The sequence below is a fragment of the Barbus barbus genome (genome assembly GCF_936440315.1).
Source record: "Barbus barbus genome assembly, chromosome: 3".
Lineage (NCBI taxonomy): Eukaryota > Metazoa > Chordata > Actinopteri > Cypriniformes > Cyprinidae > Barbus > Barbus barbus.
The window spans coordinates 1,102,822-1,123,165 of NC_136731.1; the positions used below are offsets into that span (position 1 = coordinate 1,102,822).

General features: G+C 39.3%; 2 protein-coding genes across 2 annotated transcripts in view; one reads left to right on the forward strand and one right to left on the reverse strand.

Annotated features, from left to right (window-relative positions):
* Window positions 1-20,344, forward strand: part of LOC306856321 (uncharacterized protein) — a 1,000,538-nt gene that overhangs the window by 150,673 nt on the left and 829,521 nt on the right. The gene's annotated exons all lie outside the window — the stretch shown is intronic.
* On the reverse strand, window positions 6,928-19,770 carry LOC306859450 (uncharacterized protein). Its single transcript, XM_079400471.1, has 3 exons — window positions 19,715-19,770; window positions 17,402-17,556; window positions 6,928-10,283 (listed from the first exon to the last, which is right to left on the reverse strand). The coding sequence occupies exons 2-3, from the start codon at window positions 17,484-17,486 to the stop codon at window positions 8,488-8,490; spliced, it is 1,881 nt and encodes a 626-aa protein (XP_079256597.1). The 5' UTR covers window positions 17,487-17,556; window positions 19,715-19,770; the 3' UTR covers window positions 6,928-8,487.

Genomic DNA, 20,344 nt, shown 5'->3' on the forward strand with positions numbered 1-20,344 from the left:
TTTTGTCAGTGTTTTATACAGTCTGGTAGAACAGTAGTAACCTCAATTCAAATAACCAGCCGAATGTAGAATAATAATTATATATATATAAATATATATATTTATATTTTTATTGTATTTTTCCTTCCTGCTATAGGCTTCAAAAACTGTAATGACTGCATCTGTGATAAGAAAATAGGCCCGGAAATAGGCCCGGAAAACTGGGTTTTGTGTGTAGCCGGATGAAAAAGCTTAATGGAGAATGTTGAATGTCGTATTGTCTTGCATTAAAGGAATAGTTGACCCAAAAATGACAAATAATTACAACAATGCTTACCCTCAGTCGATCCAAGACAAAGATGAGTTCTTCCTCAGAACAGATTTGAAGAAATATAACTTTACATCATTTGCTTATCAATGGATCCTCTGCAGTGAATGGGTGCCATCAGAATGAGAACTTAAACAGCTGATCATGAAAACATCACAATAATCCACACGACTCCAGTCCATCGATTAATGTCTTGTGAAGTGAAGGGCTTGTAATCAAATTTTCTTTTTCATTTTTTGGTCAACTGCTCCTTTAACTAACTCTCTCTGTTTTCTTTACTAATATTTGCAAGCAGAACTCACATATATGTGCATTGTCTGAATGAAATTCCTAAAGGTTTTGGTAAACTTTGGATCTGATTTAATAAAATTCTGCATCAGAGCTGCTTTGTTTTTATCATGCCTATGTGTTGGTATAGGAAGTGAACAGAAACATTTGCTAATCGAGTTGTTATAGAACAAACTGTAAAGTCATTCAATGAGAAGTGTTTTGTCAAAGAAAGAGAATAGTTGAAGATGATTTTTGTCAAAATGTCTATTTAATGAAATTACAAAGCTTATATAAAGCAGCAGTAATACAAACACCAAATTCTTTATAGAGTAACTTGTGACAGTGATTACCCCACCTGAAGGAGATTCCATTTTTTTAACACCCCAAAACTGGACCGGTATGAGATGGCGGCTTCGAATGTGGATTCCTTCATCTGACGATGTCGAACCTCTCGAGCGTATGAGCTGCAGTTAACTGTAGTCCTTATGTCCTCTTGGAAAATGTCTTTGGAAAATAGTCCTTTAATAGTACTCCTACTAATTTGAAAATAGTAAATTTAAAAAACATAAATTTAAACTCAAATGGATACCTGGACAATTTTCAATCTGGTTTCAGAGCACAGAGACCGTGCTTATTAAGATAATAAATGATATTTGCTTGAATTCTGATTCTGGCAAAATATCAGCGCTGGTAAAGTAAAAAAGTAAAAGTCGTGACGTATTGTCAAGTATGGTGACCCATACTCGAAATTGGTGCTCTGCCTTTAACCCATCCAACTGCACACACACAGCAGTGAGTAGTGAACAAATCCACACACACACACACACACACTGTGAACACACACCCGGAGCAGTGGGCAGCCATGCTGCAGCGCCCGGGGAGCAGTTGGGGGTTCGGTGCCTTGCTCAAGGGCACCTCAGTCGTGGTATTGAGGGTGGAGAGAGCGCTGGACGTTCCCTCCCCCCACCTACAATTCCTGCCGGCCGGGGGCTCGAACTCGCAACCTTTCGATTACGATTACAAGTCCGACTCTCTAACCATTAGGCCACGACTTCCCCACACTAGATCTACTACTGGTACTACTAGATCTTAGTGCTGTGTTTGACACTGTCGATCATAACATACCTCTAGAGAGACTGCAAAACTGGGTCGGGCTTTCTGGGATGCCACTCAAATGGTTCAGGTCATACTTAGAAGGGAGAGGTTATTATGTGAGTATAGGAGAGCATAAGTCTAAGTGGACGGCCATGACATGTGGAGTCCCACAAGGCTCAATTCTTGCACCGCTCCTGTTTAACCTGTATATGCTCCCACTAAGTCAAATAATGCGAAAGAACCAAACTGCCTTTCACAGCTATGCTGATGATACCCAGATTTACCTAGCCTTATCTCCAAATGACTACAGCCCCATTGACTCCCTCTGCCAGTGCATTGATGAAATTAACAGTTGGATGTGCCAGAACTTTCTTCAGTTAAACAAGGAGAAAACTGAAGTCATTGCATTTGGAAACATAGATAAAGTTCTCAATGTGAATGCATACCTTGACTCTAGGGGTCAATCAACTAAAAATCAAGTCAAGAATCTTGGGGTGATTCAGCATACTATCATCTCAAAAACATTGCAAGAATTAGATGGGTTTTTTTTCCAGTCAAGACTTGGAGAAACTTGTTCATGCCTTTATCACCAGCAGGGTGGATTATTGTAATGGTCTCCTCACCGGCCTTCACAAGAAGACCATTAGACAACTGCAGCTCATCCAGAACGCTGCTGCCAGGATTCTGACTAGAACCAGAAAATCTGAGCATATCACACCAGTCCTCAGGTCCTTACACTGGCTTCCAGTTACATTTAGGATTGATTTTAAAGTACTTTTACTTGTTTATAAGTCACTCAATGGCCTAGGACCAAAATATATTGCTGATATGCTCACTGAATATAAACCAAACAGACCACTCAGATCATTAGGATCGAGTCAGTTAGAAATACCAAGGGTTCACACAAAACAAGGGGAGTCTGCTTTTAGCTATTATGCCGCCCGCAGTTGGAAACAGCTTCCAGAAGAGATCAGATGTGCGAAGAGGAAGAGATCAACATTAGCCACATTTAAATCCAGACTCAAAATTCATCTGTTTAGCTGTGCATTTGTTGAATGAGCACTGTGCTACGTCCAAACTGATTGCACTATGTATAATCATTTTCTTTTCTTAAATGTTTTAGATTCTTTTTAAATACATTTTTATATAATTGTTTTTATTGTTGTAATTATTATTATTATTTTTCCTATTATGGAAAGCACTTTGAATTACCACCGTGTGTGAAATGTGCTATATAAATACTGTAAACTTGTCTTGCCTTGGATGGATTATATCTTTTGTGTCACAGCTCAAGGAACTACAACAGATTGGAATCAAATGGGGGGACTCTGAAAACGTAGAGCATACAAGCAAGGTTCATTCACTCCTCTGCTCTTCCGATTCAATTGCCCGGCCCCTCCTGAGAAACACGAAGCAGTTCAATGGAAAATATGGGTGTGGCTTTTGCCTCCACTACGGTGGTGGCCCATATATTTGGGAACCACCTTTAAGGACAGAGACAGATCATTTCCGGCATGCTATGCTGGCAACACCTGCTCAACCAGTAATGGGTGTAAAAGGACCATCACCTTTGATTGAACTTGAAAGCTTTAACATGATCACAGGCTTCGTTCCAGAGTACCAGCACAGTGTCTGCCTTGGTGTAACTAAACAGATAACATCTCTGTGGCTGGACAGTAAAACACCATAAGGAAGATTGGTACTTGGGCTCAAAGACCAATGACATAGACCAGGGGCTCAAGGCCATTAACCCACCTTTGGAAGTCACAAGGACCCCAAGATCAGTGAAAGACCGAAAATTCTGGAAAGCATCTGAATGGGGGTCTTTTTTGTTGTTTTATGCTTTGCCTGTCTTGAGTGGTATTTTGAAAAAGAAATACTGGAATCATCTTTTTTTATTAGTTTTTTCAATGCACACTCTTCTTCATGATGCCATCAAAGCAAACCATGTGGATATGGCAGAACGAGCTCTTCGAAAGTTTGTGCGTAACTTTGAGAGTTTTTCAACGGACCAACGCATGTGCTAGATCAAGTAGTTAAGAGATTCCTTAGGTGGAGGGCTCTCTCAGCAAAAGCAGGGACTACAATGGCAAATGCTAATGAAAACATACAATTTTTTTTTACAAACTCCAAAATAGATCTGGCTTAAGACAGAAGTCAAAGAAGTTTCAAGATAATGTCAGAGGTTTTGGTTGCCCGAAGAAAGGTACCACATCTGTGCTGCAGAGGATGGCTATTGAAGACTTTACTGGTGACACCGTTAATTCGGGTTTATTTTATGACCGTTTCACTTGTAGCGGAGTTCTTTATCATTCCTGCAAGAGCACAACTCTTAAAAAGAGAAACAATTCAGTTAAGTGACGGAACATTCTGTGAAATTATGACCCTGGTGGATTTGACGTGTGAGGACAGGGCATCTACTGCATCCACCAACAACAGATTCTGTGTTTTAGTTAAAGAGTGGAGGAAAGTTGTGTAGAGATGCTCAGCTAAATATATCCTCAACATTTATATATGAAGTGTCTCACACCAATAATGTGTTTGCTGTCCCTCCGCAATCACTCAAACGTAAATGTGTACTGATTAGGTCTAAGGACAAACTGTATGTCATTCCACTTCCAAACAACATTGAAAGAGACTAAAACTGACTCCTGGGGAACTACTTCTGCAGCTTTACTGATGTCAATGCCAATTGTTGTTTTTAAGCTTTATTTCTGTCTAAAATTAACAATGATATGTTACGAGTTTTTGATCACTGATTATGATATAATGTATTAAAGCAGTGTGAGTGAAATTAATTTTTTGGCCATGCAATATAGACAGTGTTTACTTGGCTGTACTTGTGACATCACAATCCAGTAGCTGAACTTCCTGTCCAGTAGAACACATTTTCTTGTGTTCATATGGTGTGCTGTTGGTATAAAATTGGATTGATGTTTATACGTTGGACCTCTCTTTGACCTTGTATAAATTTATTAAAAATACTTAAATCACAATTAGCCTTTTGTGCAGAGCATATACACTTTATTAAAAAATGGTTTAAATGGCCTTTCAACGCATTTATCATATGTTTTATTACTTTCTGAAAGCAGCAATTAAGTGAATTGCAAGCATGAAGAAATACACTTAAAAAAATCCATAATTTAACAAAGTATACTACAACTTCAGGTTATTTAATAATGTACTTTGAAAGTATACTTTCAATGCATTGTTACAATGATCATTTTCAGCACATAGTTAAAAAATATTCATAAAATATATTTAAGAAAAGTACAAATAAATAAACTTCTAAAAAATAAACAGAACTTTCTCTTCAAGTATATTTTTATAAAATATATTTTTTTTAGAAAATACACTAAATTACAATTACAACAACAAAAGTGTGTTAAAAATTGTATTGTGAAAATAGTCAAAAGTATGCTGCTAATATATTTTTTGTATATTTAAAAATAGTACATTTTATATGAATATATTTGCAATGTACTATTAAAACAGGGAATATATTACAAATACAATAAAGTATACTTTTTTTCACTAGGGAAAGCCTTACAAAAATGCCAGCTTGTTGAAGAAACATCAAACATTGAAACGGAGGACACAACAAATAAAAAGAGGCCACACAAAAAGCCTCAGAGAAATCAGTCAACACTAAACAAAAGCACGGCTTTGGGTCGTTCAGGTTACAACAGTATTAAGAATCAATGAGTAAACTTTTGAACGGGGCCATTTTTATAAATTCAACTATATGTAAACATCTTTCATATGAAATATCTTATTCAGGTCAGTACTAAATAAACAATAACATGCATTTTATATGATTCCTCTTATTTTGGTCAAATAATTAACATTTTGCAGATTCTGCAAGGTGTCTGTAAACCTTTGAATTCAACTAAAAAATGTTAAATTAATTTTTCATCTATGCTACAGAATTTGCATTCAGTATTTTCCCCATGCTGTCTGTTCATCTTTATTGGTGCTGTGGAAAACAGGTTTTGTGTTTGTGTGTGTTTTCACCACTGATGGGAATAAATGTACTGGCAGACAGCGAGTGAGCAGAAGATCAGGACGGTGGTGCAGAGTGATGGCCATCAACCCCGCATGTCAACAGCTTCATTCAGTCCAAAATGATGTTTAAATGGAGGACTTCACCGAGAGGGTCAGTGGCCTGTTTGCCACCACCCACATGCCCTGCATTTAGGGGTGATGGTTATGAGAAACTTGTTATTGTTTTTTACTCATTTTAAGATAGTTTTAAAATAAATCAAGTTCTCTCTTAGGAGCCCTCAAGATGCATGTGTTTGTTTCATACTCTTGTAGACTTAAAATGCTTTCATGGCTGTAAATCGTTGATGCATTGTAGCAATTAATAAAAATACTTTTGTAAATATGTCTGGATTGACTTTTGATTGGTAATATTATTCTGAATTATAGTAGTATCATAATTTTGTTATAACTATATGTATATACTCTTCCTACTACACAATAATAATTGCACAATAGAAAATTACAGTAGAAACAAAATGACAAAGTACTGAAAAAATACAGTACGATACTGTTTTGTAGTTATACAGTACATTGTTCTACATACTGTAAAGTTGCATTACAGTAAATTGCTGTAAAACAAAATACAGTAACTTGCTGGCAATCGTGCTGCCAGTAACTTACTGTAAAAATACAGGAACATTTTTAACAGTGCATCATCACTTAATTAACCACTTCCTAATTAACTCTAACACTGCTTTGCTGTTACTTTTAACACAGTGTTGACAACAATAGCAAGCATTGTGAGAGATAGGAAATTAATAAAATAATAAGGGTGAGTTGCACCAATAAGGATTAATCTTAAATCTAGATTAAATCAAGGCTTATCTAATAATTTTGTTGCATCAAAATGTAAACCTTGTTTAAAAATAAGCAGGTTTACATTTAAACTATCATTTTGAAGGCTGACATTTCACAAGTTTATTTCCTTTATCGGCTAAATCAACGAATGTCAGAGACAGAGTTTAGGATAAGGAATATTGCCATTGTTTGATTACATGGTGAAGCCCCCATGGTGGAGAAAATGAATCGTAGCTGGAGATGATAATCGCAGGTTAGAACTCTAATCCCTGATGTGTGTTTAAAATTAAGTGGTGCAACACAACTCGATTTAAAATAAAATCCAGATCAAAAAACATTGTTTCATTTAATCCTTGTTGGTGCAACCCACCCTTACTGATATACATTTTAAAACAGAGAAAGACAAATGAATCAGAATCAGAAAGACCTTTATTTACACACAAGCAATTTATCTTAGTGTTAGAGGAGTTTCCAGTACAGAAAGTACAAACATAGTACAGACATGCATCAAAGTAAGGTAATAAAACACTAATGTTAGAGAAAATAGAAATAGTAATAAATATACAGAAAAAGGACAAATGTCCATTGACAGAACTGTGAATTTACAGAAGAAGGTTTGATGAGTTATTTACAGATGTGCAATACTGATGTGTGTTATGTGTTGTTCAGGTGGGATATGAAAACTGTTATGAATGATAAACTGAATAATGATAATAAAATGAGTAGAACAATAAAACAATTAATTTAAAAAAAACACTCATATGAAATAATCAACAATCTGTTCATTATTTGTTCGAATAATCATTGATTAATCAGTTATCATTTAAAGCAGAAAGGGTATGGCGCAAATCACGAAATCCTTCTGACCTTAATTTATATCGATCACTCCTCTCTGACTTCTCTGCTAATGTCTCCTCTGCTAAAAGGACATACTATCATGACAAAATTAACAATTCGCCTAACTCTCGCATGCTCTTTAAAACATTTTCCTCCCTCCTTTGTCCCCCTCCTTCATCATCTCTAACAGCTGACGACTTTGCCACATTCTTCATTAATACAATTACAAACCTCACTGCACAATTTTCCACACCACAATCTATCAAGCATATCTTACCAGCAAACATACACTCGTTCACATCCTTCTCTCCACTCTCTGAGGCAGAGGTCTCTAAACTCATCCTTTCCAGTCATCCTACTACCTGTCCGCTTGATCCTATTCCATCTCATCTCCTTCAAGCCATTTCTCCTGCAGTTGTACCTGCACTCACTCACATCGTTAACACATCCCTTAACACTGGAATTTTTCCCTCAGCATTTAAACAGGCTCGTATAACTCCACTTCTTAAAAAACCCACTCTTAACCCAACTCTTTTAGGGAACTATAGACCGGTTTCCCTTCTTCCTTTCATTGCAAAAACACTTGAACGAGTTGTGTTCAACCAAGCCTCTGTCTTTCTCACACAGAACAACCTCCTGGACAGCAACCAATCTGGCTTCAGAAGTGGAGATTCGACCGAAACTGCCTTGCTTTCTGTTGTTGAAGCCCTAAGACTTGCAAAAGCGGCTTCCAAATCTTCATTACTTATCTTGCTGGATCTGTCTGCTGCTTTTGATACGGTCAACCATCAGATCCTCTTGTCAACCCTATTGAGAAAGGGCATCTCAGGAACCGCACTCCAGTGGTTTGAGTCTTACCTCTCTGATAGGTCCTTCAAAGTATCTTGGAGAGGTGAGGTATCCAAATCACCTCAACATCTAGCTACTGGGGTGCCTCAGGGCTCAGTTCTTGGACCACTTCTCTTTTCTGTCTACATGGCATCACTAGGTTCTGTCATTCAGAATCATGGCTTTTCATATCACTGCTATGCTGATGACACTCAACTCTACCTCTCATTCCATCCTGATGATCCAACAATAACCATTCATGTGGGAAGAGTTTCACTAATTTTTCTACTCTAACTACTACTCTGTAATTACTCTAATTTCAGACATGCATTTTCTTTATGACTGGTTAGAGTACAAAAATTAGTGAAACTCGTCCCACATGAATGGCAGTGATACGGCTTCTCTCCAGTGTGGATCCTCTCATGTATTCTCAGATAATCGGAGCGTTTGAAGCTCTTGTCACAGTGTGAACACTTGTACGGTGTTTCTCTCATGTGAATTTTCCTGTGCAATTTCAGTGCACTATCTATAAAAAAAGCCTTCCCACACTCCGAGCAAACATGATCCTTCACACCGCTGTGTCTTTTCTGGTGTTGTTTTAAACTACCCATCAGACGAAAACTATTTCCACATAAAGAGCACACATAAGGCTTCTCCTTTGTATGAACGTTTAGGTGCCTCTTCAGGAACTTTGCCCTAAAAAACTTTTTATCGCATTGATCACAGCTATATATTGTTTCTCTAGAATGAGTAAGCAGATGATCTTTCAAAACGCACAATTTTCTGAAACTCATCCCACATTGATCACATGTGTGTGGCCTTTCTCCAGTGTGGACTTTCATGTGTTCTTTAAGGCTTTCTTTTTGTGTATAACTCTTCCCACATTGAGCACACGTGTGCGGTTTCTCTCCGGTGTGGATTGTCATGTGTTCGTTGAGTCTTGCTTTACGTATGAAACTCTTCCCGCACTGATCACACGTGTATGGCTTCTCTCCAGCGTGGATTTTCATGTGTTTGCTAAGGTATCTTTTTTGTGTGAAACTCTTCCCACATTGATCACATGTTTGTGGCTTTTCTCCAGTGTGGATTTTCTTGTGTTTGCTAAGGTTTCTTTTATATGAGAAACTCTCCCCACATTGATCACATGTGTGTGGCTTTTCCCCCGTGTGGATTTTCATGTGATCTTTAAGGCCTATTTTTCGTGCGAATCTCTTCCCGCATTGATCACATGTGTGTGGCTTTTCTCCAGTGTGGATTTTCATGTGATCTTTAAGGCCTATTTTTCGTGCGAATCTCTTCCCGCATTGATCACATGTGTGTGGCTTTTCTCCAGTGTGGATTTTCATGTGATCTTTAAGGCCTATTCTTCGTGCGAATCTCTTCCTGCATTGATCACATTTGTGTGGCTTTTCTCCAGTGTGGACTATCATGTGTTTGTCCAGGTTTCCTTTATATGAGAATCTCTTCCCGCACTGATCACACGTGTATGGCTTCTCTCCAGTGTGGATTTTCATGTGTTTGCAAAGGTATTTTTTTCGTGTGAAACTCTTCCCGCACTGATCACATGTGTGTGGCTTTTCTCCAGTGTGGATTTTCATGTGATCTTTAAGGCTTATTTTTTGTGCGAATCTCTTCCCGCATTGATCACATTTGTGTGGCTTTTCTCCAGTGTGGACTTTCATGTGTTTGCTAAGGATACTTTTATATGAGAATCTCTTCCAGCACTGATCACATGTGTGTGGCTTTTCTCCAGTGTGGACCCTCAAGTGTTTGTCCAGGTTTCCTTTATATGAGAAACTCTTCCCACATTGATCACATGTGTGTGGCTTCGCTGCAGTGTGAATTTTCACGTGTTCGGTACGGTTTCTTTTTATTGTGAAAATCTTCTCGCATTCATCACATGCATATGGCTTCCCGCCACGATGAAATGTTATGTCAAGGTCAAGATTCTGCTCGCATGAGAAACTCTTTCCACAGTGAGAGCAAGTGGAACATATATTGTCGTTTTTCAATGAGGAGCTCCAGGATATCTCTTCAGTTTTGACCTGATGTTTCTCCGCCGCTTCATCGAGTTCTTCAATCGCCTTGTTCTCTTCTATCAGACCTAAAATGAAAGTCAAAAGTTTCAAAAGTTAGATTTTTAGCAAATCACTAAATCATTACTAAAATAAATTAAAAATCAAAGAGAGAAATGTGAAAGGAAAACGACTTGTGAATCCTGACATAACAGTAGATTTATGAGCATTCTGATGCGTTCATTTGAATTATTAAAATATTATTTTTAAACATTACAGTTAGCATAAATTAAGCATTTTTGTAATGAGAACAACTAATAATATATATTTCATTGACTCCATTTTAAGTCAGGTATATAAAATGTTTAATATTTTAGTAATATAAATATAAAATGGTTCAGATTGTCAAGTTGCACACAGCGGGGAGGAGCAAGGAGACGTAGAATACCTTAAATAAACAGTATTTAATGAACAAACCATAGGGAAAACGAACATAGAACAACGCCGGAGACCTGGTAGACATACAACACCAAACACAGGACACTGGAAAACACTGGGTTTAAATAACGAGGAACAAAACGAGGATAATCAAACACAGGTGGAAACTAATGAACTATAATGAGGACAGGAACCAGAATCAGAAAGAGCTTTATTGCCAAGTGTGTTTGCACACACAAGAAATTTGTCTTGGTGTTAGGAGCGTCCAGTACAGAAAGTGCAAACATAGTGCAGATAACATAATTAAGGTAATATGAAACGCTAATAATGAAGACGTGGGGAAGACGTGGCCTAATGGTTAGAGAGTCGGACTCGTAATCCAAAGGTTGTGGGTTTGAGTCTCGGGCCGGCAGGGATTGTAGGTGGGGGGAGTGAATGTCCAGCGCTCTCTCCACCCTCAATACCACGACTGAGGTGCCCTTGAGCAAGACACCGAACCCCCAACTGCTCCCCGGACGCTGCAGCATAAATGCTGCCCACTGCTCCGGGTGTGTGTTCACGGTGTGTGTGTGTGCATTTGTTCACTACTCACTGCTGTGTGTGTGCACTTGGATGGGTTAAACGCAGAGCACCAATTTCGAGTATGGGTCACCATACTTGACAATACATCACGACTTTACTTTTAATAGACAATAATTATGAATAACAATAGTAAGAAAAGAAAACTATACAGAAAAATAAAAATGTCCATAGACAGAACTGTTAATGTGCATGCGTCCTATGTACAGATGAAGGTTTGATGAGTTATTTACAGGTGTGCAGTACTGGGGTGTGTTATGTGTTGTTCAGGTGGGATATTGGGGTATGGGGAAAGAAACTGTTCTTGTGTCTGGCTGTTTTGGTGCTCAGTGATCTATAGCGCAGGCCAGAGGGCAACAGTTCAAAGACTGGGTGCGAGGGATCCAGAGTGACCCCTTTTCTCTTAGCCCTTTTATTCACTCTGGAGGTGTAAAGTTCTTGGAGGCTAAGCAGAGGGGCACCAATTATCCTCTCAGCAGTCCTGACTATCAGCTGTAACCTTCTGATGTCTGTTTTGGTAGCTGAACCAAACCAAACAGTTATGGATGAACACAGGACAGATTTGATGATGGCAGAGTAGAACTGTTTCAGCAGCTCCTGTGGCAGGTTGAACTTCCTTAGCTGGCGGAGGAAATACAGCCTCTGCTGGGCCTTTTTCACAATAGAGTCAATGTGATTGTCCCAACAGGAAGATAACCAAATATGGGCATAGAAGGGAAAAAAAAAAATACAGGAACACAGGTCTGACATTACAGCTCTGGAGGCCCCTAGGGACAGGCTTAAACGGGACGGACGGCCTCCAGGGCGGTATTCGTTCCGGGACCCATGGCATATCAGGCAGTTCAGGGTGCCATGGCGGAGCAGGGAGTCCAGGGAGCCACAGCTGGGCAGCTTCTGTGGCCTTTGCCTCGCCACTCGGCCCGGCCACTAGAGCAGGGACCCTATAGATTCGATTCCTATCACTAGCATGCAAAATATACCGATACTGGCACAAAACCAAAAATAAATTAGAATAAAAAACCCATGACGCAATGGTTTAATGTGAATTTAGAACCACTAACTTGAATATTAACCCGTGGCAACAGTGTAAAAGTAGCCCGGAGTCAGACCCATCTCTCCTGCATCGGCATCTGCACCTCACATGCGTTTGCTCGCGGGCGCGAATCAAGAATCACAAACAGCTGTATTCGAGTCTTCAAGGCATTTTAGGACACAATGTCGTCAAGCAAGTAACTTTGACGAATGTTACATTATTCCGTGTAGTTGTCCGCTAGTAAAAACATTTTCATCAGTCATTATCCATGTATGCCTTGTTTTGCGTTTACTACAGTGGAGACTGAGTGGAGATGGGGCTAATTTGCATATTCATAGATTAGTGTATAGTAAATGAGGCAAGGGTGTAGAGTTACATTCAAGCTATTTTAAGGCATGAGAACATTTTCACAAGAAAAAACTATTTAAATGTCATTTTGATGATCATAAGGGATTAAGTTTTAAGGCACAAGTTTTAAGGGATAAAACATTTGACTACACGGGGACTAAAGATAAAAAATATATTTTTGATGAAATCGGAGAGCTATCTGACCCTCCATAGACGGCAACGCAACTGAAATGTTCCCAGAGGGGCATTGCACAAAAGCAAGATAAAGGATTAAGCTGGGATTTTCCAGTTATCCTGGTTGAATTTAGCCCTGACTCAGTTACATGAAAGCAGGCTAAATTATGTTACTTTGGAGATTTATTCTTTGCATCTAGTCTGCTCCAGAGCAGGCTAACTGTCAGGCTAAGCTGAGCTCCTGAGCTCCTCTAACTCTGACCAATAGGAACGCATCGATATTACCGCTGACTCAATCACATACAATCAGTTGACTTTATTATTAGTCCAAAAATAAAAGCATACAGAAAATACACCTTAAATAATCAAATAAATAAAAAATAGGCTACAACCATCTGTATTTAATGTATTGTGCCCAAAATGTAGGCTAATGACCTTTTTAAGATATATGAAAACATTTTATCATAGTTAGTACTCGTGCATTCAGTTGACCTGCAGCTTCTAGCCATGCAGCCTTTCTCTGATTTTATGACAGCTGAACCTTTTATGGCTATTAGAACATCAAAAAAGAATGGAATAAAGAAAAGCACAAGTTGTTGGAAAGTATGTATAAGGTGTCATTAATAAGTACTGTGTTAAAGCTTATAATACTGTGGCACCAATTGAATCAACATAAACAACATTTCTGAGTATGGCAACATATCATAAAGTACCTTAAAATAATATATTGAATTGTAGTTTATGAAACCGCTTTAGTCCCGATCACCATTATGAAGCTGCAGGCCCGGAGGCCCAACTGCACGCTCAGACCAGCACTCCCAGAACTATCGTTTTTTCAGACAGTGCCTCCTGCTGTTTGGAAGATTACATAACCTGAATTCAATTGCTGATTGCAACTTACACTATTTTTCTACTATAAAATATTACGCTATGACTGAATGCATTATTATATAAAATATTACACATACTAGGTTATGATTTAATGCATTAAGTCTGGTTTATTTTTATTAATTTTATTTGTAAATAGACATTGTTCAGTTACTTAAATATTTTCATAGTCATTTATTATTTCCCTAATTATTAAGGATTTATCACATTCTTTAATATTGAGTTATGGGGTGAACATTAATTCTATATTTACATACAATAAATTATAGTGCTCGGAGTCATTTTCTCACACCAAAATGTATTTTTGTATTTTTCACAAGGTCCTACAAATCATCGAACTGTAAAAAATGCAGAGAAAATAATTGGGTTAATAATGTGCATATTACATTTTAAATAACATCAGAATCAGAATGAGCTTTATTGGCCAAGTATGTTTACACATACGAGGAATTTTTTAGTGACAGAAGCTCCACAGTACAACAGAAAGACAGAGGGGTCCAGAGTGATTTTACCAGCCCTTTTGCTCACTCTGGATAAGTACAGTTCTTGGAGAGTGGGGAGGGTTGTACCAATGATTCGCTCAGCAGTCCGGACTACCCTCCGTAGTCTTCTGAGGTCAGATTTGGTAGCTGAGCTGAACCAGACAGTTATTGAGGTGCAGAGGATGGATTCAATGATGGCAGAGTAGAACTGTTTCAGCAGCTCCTGTGGCAGGTTGAACTTCCTCAGCTGGTGAAGAAAGTACAACTTCTGCTGGGCCTTCCTGACAATGGAGTCAATGTGAATATCCCACTTCAGGTCCTGAGAGATGGTGGTGCCCAGGAATCTGAACGACTCCACTGCAGTCACAGTGCTGTTCATGATGGTGAGTGGGGGGAGAGCAGGGGGGGTTTCTCCTGAGGGTTTTCTCCACGATCATCTCCACAGTTTTGAGTGTGTTCAGCTCCAGGTTGTTAAGACTGCACCAGACAGCCAGCTCCTTAACCTCCTGTCTGTAAGCAGACTCGTCACCGTCCTGGATGAGGCCGATCAGTGTGGTGTCGTCTGCAAACTTCAGGAGCTTGACAGAGGGGTCTTTAGATGTGCAGTCGTTGGTGTAGAGGGAGAAGAGCAGTGGGGAGAGTACGCAGCCCTGAGGAGCTCCAGTGCTGATGGTTCGAGTGCTGGATGTGAATTTACCAAGCTTTTCTAACTGCTGTCTGTCTGTCAGGAAGCTGTTGATCCACTGACAGACGGAGGTGGGGACGGAGAGCTGGGTTAGTTTATTCTGAAGGGTTTCCATGATGATGGTGTTAAAAGCAGAGCTGAAGTCCACAAACAGGATCCTCACATAAGTCCCTGGTCTGTCCAGATGCTGCAGGATGAAGTGTAGTCCCATGTTGACTGTATCATCCACAGTTTGCTCTGTAGGAAAACTGCAGGGGGTCCAGTTGAGGCCTTCTTTCAAATGATTTCATGGCCACAGAAGTTAAGAGCCACAGGTCTGTAGTCATTAAGTCCAGTAATTTTGTGTTTCTTTGGGACGGGGATGATGGTGGAGCGTTTGAAACATGAGGGGACTTCACACAGCTCCAGTGATCTGTTGAAGATCTGTGTGAAGATGGGGGCCAGCTGCTCAGCACAGGTTAAAATAAAAATAAACAACATCAAATAAAATGTTGGGGAAATTTTTCATTTCTCGAGCAATTCTTCTGTCAAATTCCTCAACTTCACTAAAAGAAAAGATAAATGCTGTTGTCAGAAATGTTGTGTAACACAAAAATTCACAAATTTTGTACAAACAAAAATTGAAAACACACCTTGAGTAATAAATGGGGCCCTGGAAGACCACCTCTTCAGCCTCTTGCCAAGACAAGCCCTGCAGCTCTCAAAGGCCATGAATGATGGTCTGTGCAAATAAACCATCTGGGAAAAACTACAAGTCGCACGCAAATTATTTAGCCAACCCAACAGAGATCATATTGTCAATTCTACGCAGATTACTTGATATTTTGACGAAAATAAACTCAAAGCCGCATTTTATTCCAAAGATCTTATTTGTAATTATTACAGAACTTATTTCTAATCGTTACACTCTTATTGTGTTACTGTTATTGTCTGTGGTAGCACTTGAGATTTGTAAAGTACAATAAAAAGAACGTGCAATATGTTTCTTACACATACTACTACTACTAATAGTATATGTAGTAATAATATTAGTATGAAATAATAGTAGTTGACACAGTAATACGTACAGTAGACCTACATAGTACTAAAATGTTACAAATAATAATTTTATTTTATATTATACACTTTATTTTAACACTTTTACTTTAACGTTTTTTATTTTGTTAGAAAACATATTAAGTATCCCAGAATGGTACAATAACACAGAAAATAAGAGCAAGCTGTAAATATTATAAAATAATGCTATCTTTCGATTTTGATCAAATCAAACACTGACTAAGCTAGCAATAATAGGTTACGCACCACGTGTTTGAAAATAACTGTAAAATAAAAAAACAAAATTCACGGCTTATTTTGTCGAACTATCTAAACTATCATTAAATACTAAAATAGGCTATTCGTTTGTTGGTGTAATAAGATGTCACATTGATTTATGCCATAAAACCTGGTAATTTTCAGGAATCGTGTCCCATGTTGCTACTTGCTAACAGTTTTATAATGTTGGAAGTTATTATGGTACACACAGCTACAAAACAAATGTTCATCCAAACAGCAGGAGGCACTGTCTGAAAAAAACGATAGTTCTGGGAGTGCTGGTCTGAGCGTGCAGTTGGGCCTCCGGGCCTGCAGCTTCACCCTACTCGTCCCGATTGATTTGTTTGGTCATTTTAAGTCAGGTTTTGAACTTTGATCCCCGCTTTTCTTAGCGTCTTTTATGAAACAGGTCCAGAAACGTAGTAAAACATTGGTAAAACAGTCCATGTGACATCAGTGGTTCAACTTCAGTTTTGCGACGCTTCAAGAATTTTTTTTTTTCCGCAAAGAAAACAAAAATAATTTTTTTCCCCGAATTACATTTCAGAGAGTACCACACGCACGCTTTCCCAGATTACATGCGCGCGCGTTCCCCCCGAACGTTGAGTACGTCAAATACCATTTTAAGTACTCTCCAAAATGGCGGAAGACGTAACTTGGAGAATGGTTGAGTAAATTATGAATTATGTTTTGTTTGCATACAAACAAAGTATTCTCGTTGCGTTGCAATACTGAAGTTGAGCTACTGATGTCACATGGACTGTTTTACCGATGCATTTACTACGTGTTTGGACCTGGGAACATTACAGTGGCGTTGCTGTCTATGGAGGCTCAGATAGCTCTCTGATTTCAACAAAAATATCTTAACTTGTGTTCCGAAGATGAACAAAGGTCTTACAGGTTTGGAATGACATGAGGGTGAGCCTTGTCTTGTCTACAGAGCTCGTGAGAGCTGCATTTAAGGAAAGCATGTTTCCATCAAAGACAGGACACTGCGTTCCTTTGTGCCTTCATCGAGTTGTTCATTTACGCATTAAAGACATCCACCTGAGATTAGGTGAGTGTAAGTGTTGCATTCATTGGATAAATCTGCTTATACACATTATTAACAAAACTGTCAAGTATTTGACTGAATTTAGTCCTCCAGCAACACTTTAATTTACATCTGTCTTTACAACATTCTGCAAAAACATCATTCATTTCTGTAGTGCTGGACATTTAATGAGGATCAAATGAGTGCGTTCAGCTTTGAGAATGAAAACCAACCTGTTTGTTCCTCAGTCTCTTCTTGTTTGATTGTGAATGTTTCTTGGATCTTTATGTCTTCACTCTCCTCTTTAATAAACTCCATCTTTATAATCGTGAGTCACATATATCTCAGTCGCTTCAGCAGGAGTTTTTCTGTGTGTTTCAACACTTTCCTGTTCAACATTATGAGAAAAAACAACAATGCAGATTAAATACTGAGTGCATCTCAGTCAGCACACTAGTTCAGTGGTCAGCGCACTAGTTCAGTGGTCAGCGCACTAGTTCAGTGGTCAGCTCACTAGTTCAGTGGTCAGCTCGCTAGTTCAGTGGTCAGCTCGCTAGTTCAGTGGTCAGTTCACTAGTTCAGTGGTCAGTTCACTAGTTCAGTGGTCAGCTCACTAGTTCAGTGGTCAGCGCACTAGTTCAGTGGTCAGTTCACTAGTTCAGTGGTCAGCGCACTAGTTCAGTGGTCAGCTCACTAGTTCAGTGGTCAGCGCGCTAGTTCAGTGGTCAGCTCACTAGTTCAGTGGTCAGCTCACTAGTTCAGTGGTCAGCTCGCTAGTTCAGTGGTCAGCGCACTAGTTCAGTGGTCAGTTCACTAGTTCAGTGGTCAGTTCACTAGTTCAGTGGTCAGCGCACTAGTTCAGTGGTCAGCGCACTAGTTCAGTGGTCAGTTCACTAGTTCAGTGGTCAGCACACTAGTTCAGTGGTCAGCTCACTAGTTCAGTGGTCAGCGCACTAGTTCAGTGGTCAGTTCACTAGTTCAGTGGTCAGCGCACTAGTTCAGTGGTCAGTTCACTAGTTCAGTGGTTAGTTCAGTGGTCAGCGCACTAGTTCAGTGTTCAGCGCACTAGTTCAGTGGTCAGCGCACTAGTTCAGTGGTCAGTTCACTAGTTCAGTGGTCAGTTCACTAGTTCAGTGGTCAGTGCACTAGTTCAGTGGTCAGTTCACTAGTTCAGTGGTCAGCGCACTAGTTCAGCGGTCAGCTCACTAGTTCAGTGGTCAGCACACTAGTTCAGTGGTCAGCTCGCTAGTTCAGTGGTCAGCACACTAGTTCAGTGGTCAGCTCGCTAGTTCAGTGGTCAGCGCGCTAGTTCAGTGGTCAGTTCACTAGTTCAGTGGTTAGTTCAGTGGTCAGCTCACTAGTTCAGTGGTCAGCGCACTAGTTCAGTGGTCAGTGCACTAGTTCAGTGGTCAGTACACTAGTTCAGTGGTCAGTTCACTAGTTCAGTGGTCAGCGCGCTAGTTCAGTGGTCAGCGTGCTAGTTCAGCGGTCAGTTCACTAGTTCAGTGGTCAGCTCACTAGTTCAGTGTTCAGCGCACTAGTTCAGTGGTCAGCGCACTAGTTCAGTGGTCAGCTCACTAGTTCAGTGGTCAGCTCACTAGTTCAGTGGTCAGCTCACTAGTTCAGTGTTCAGCGCACTAGTTCAGTGGTCAGCTCACTAGTTCAGTGTTCAGCGCACTAGTTCAGTGGTCAGCGCACTAGTTCAGTGGTCAGCTCACTAGTTCAGTGGTCAGCTCACTAGTTCAGTGGTCAGCTCACTAGTTCAGTGGTCAGTTCACTAGTTCAGTGGTTAGTTCAGTGGTCAGTTCACTAGTTCAGTGGTCAGTTCAGTGGTCAGCGCACTAGTTCAGTGGTCAGCACACTAGTTCAGTGGTCAGCGCACTAGTTCAGCGGTCAGCTCACTAGTTCAGTGGTCAGTTCACTAGTTCAGTGGTCAGCTCACTAGTTCAGTGGTCAGCACACTAGTTCAGTGGTCAGTTCACTAGTTCAGTGGTCAGCTCACTAGTTCAGTGGTCAGCGCACTAGTTCAGCGGTCAGCTCACTATTTCAGTGGTGAGACTGAGTGAGTCAAAGTGAGAGTTAATCACATTAAATCACTTGATTAATAAACACACAGTAGCACTACAATTGAATAAAAACACATTATACAGACATTTTGTATTTAGTTATGTCTTATATTTGGTATTCATTTCCTTTTTAATTATATTATCACACTTTGATATAAAAGCCGGTTTGTAAAAGTTATCATCACACTTTCGTTGTTTTGGGCAGCTGTGTCTCGACAGCGCGCGGTGATTCAAGAGAGTCGATTCACTGAATCATTTTAGTGAATCAGTTGAGTTTGTGAAAAGCTGTTTCTCTCTCACTAACGTTACTTGCGTTTATTCACACTAAACAGATTCACGATACAGGATTAGATTAAATAATATCCTAACAGAATAAAGCATTGCAGTGTTGCCCTCAATAATTCTTTCTGCACTGCTTGTGAATTGATTGAACGGTGTATATGGATTAACACATTAACAAAACGCTTTAAAAACACAAACCTTTCTGCAGCTCTGATGCTGGAGCGCGACGCAGGCTTATGACGTCACATCACCATACCAAAATAAAAGTCCTGTTCGCGCGCTGATAAATTATGATACATAATAAAAGGGCTGAATTATTATTATATATAATAAAAGAGCTGAATTATTATGATATATAATAAGAGCTGAATTATGATATATAATAAGAGCTGAATTATTATGATATATAATAAGATCTGAATTATTATGATATATAATAAAAGAGCTGAATTATTATGATATATAATAAAAGAGCTGAATTAATTCAAGTTTTCAATTCAAGTTTATTTGTATAGCGCTTTTTACGATACAAATCGTTGCAAAGCAGCTCTACAGGAAATTAAGTTTCCACAATATATTTATATATTGCAGAACCTTAATATGTTTAACTTATGGCAAAATGTGGTAAATCTGTATGTTGTCTGAGCGTTGGCATCCTCTGAGGTCCTCTGAGGGGTTGGCATCATCTTTTCTCAGGTGTTCGGTCATCTCAGATCATTTAAGGGTTGGATCCAGACTGAAGCTTCTGTCATTCCTAGTTACCACGGGATGTTAATCAACAGAGAAACAAATAGAGACATAATTAGCGTAGCTGCTGTTCCATCTCAG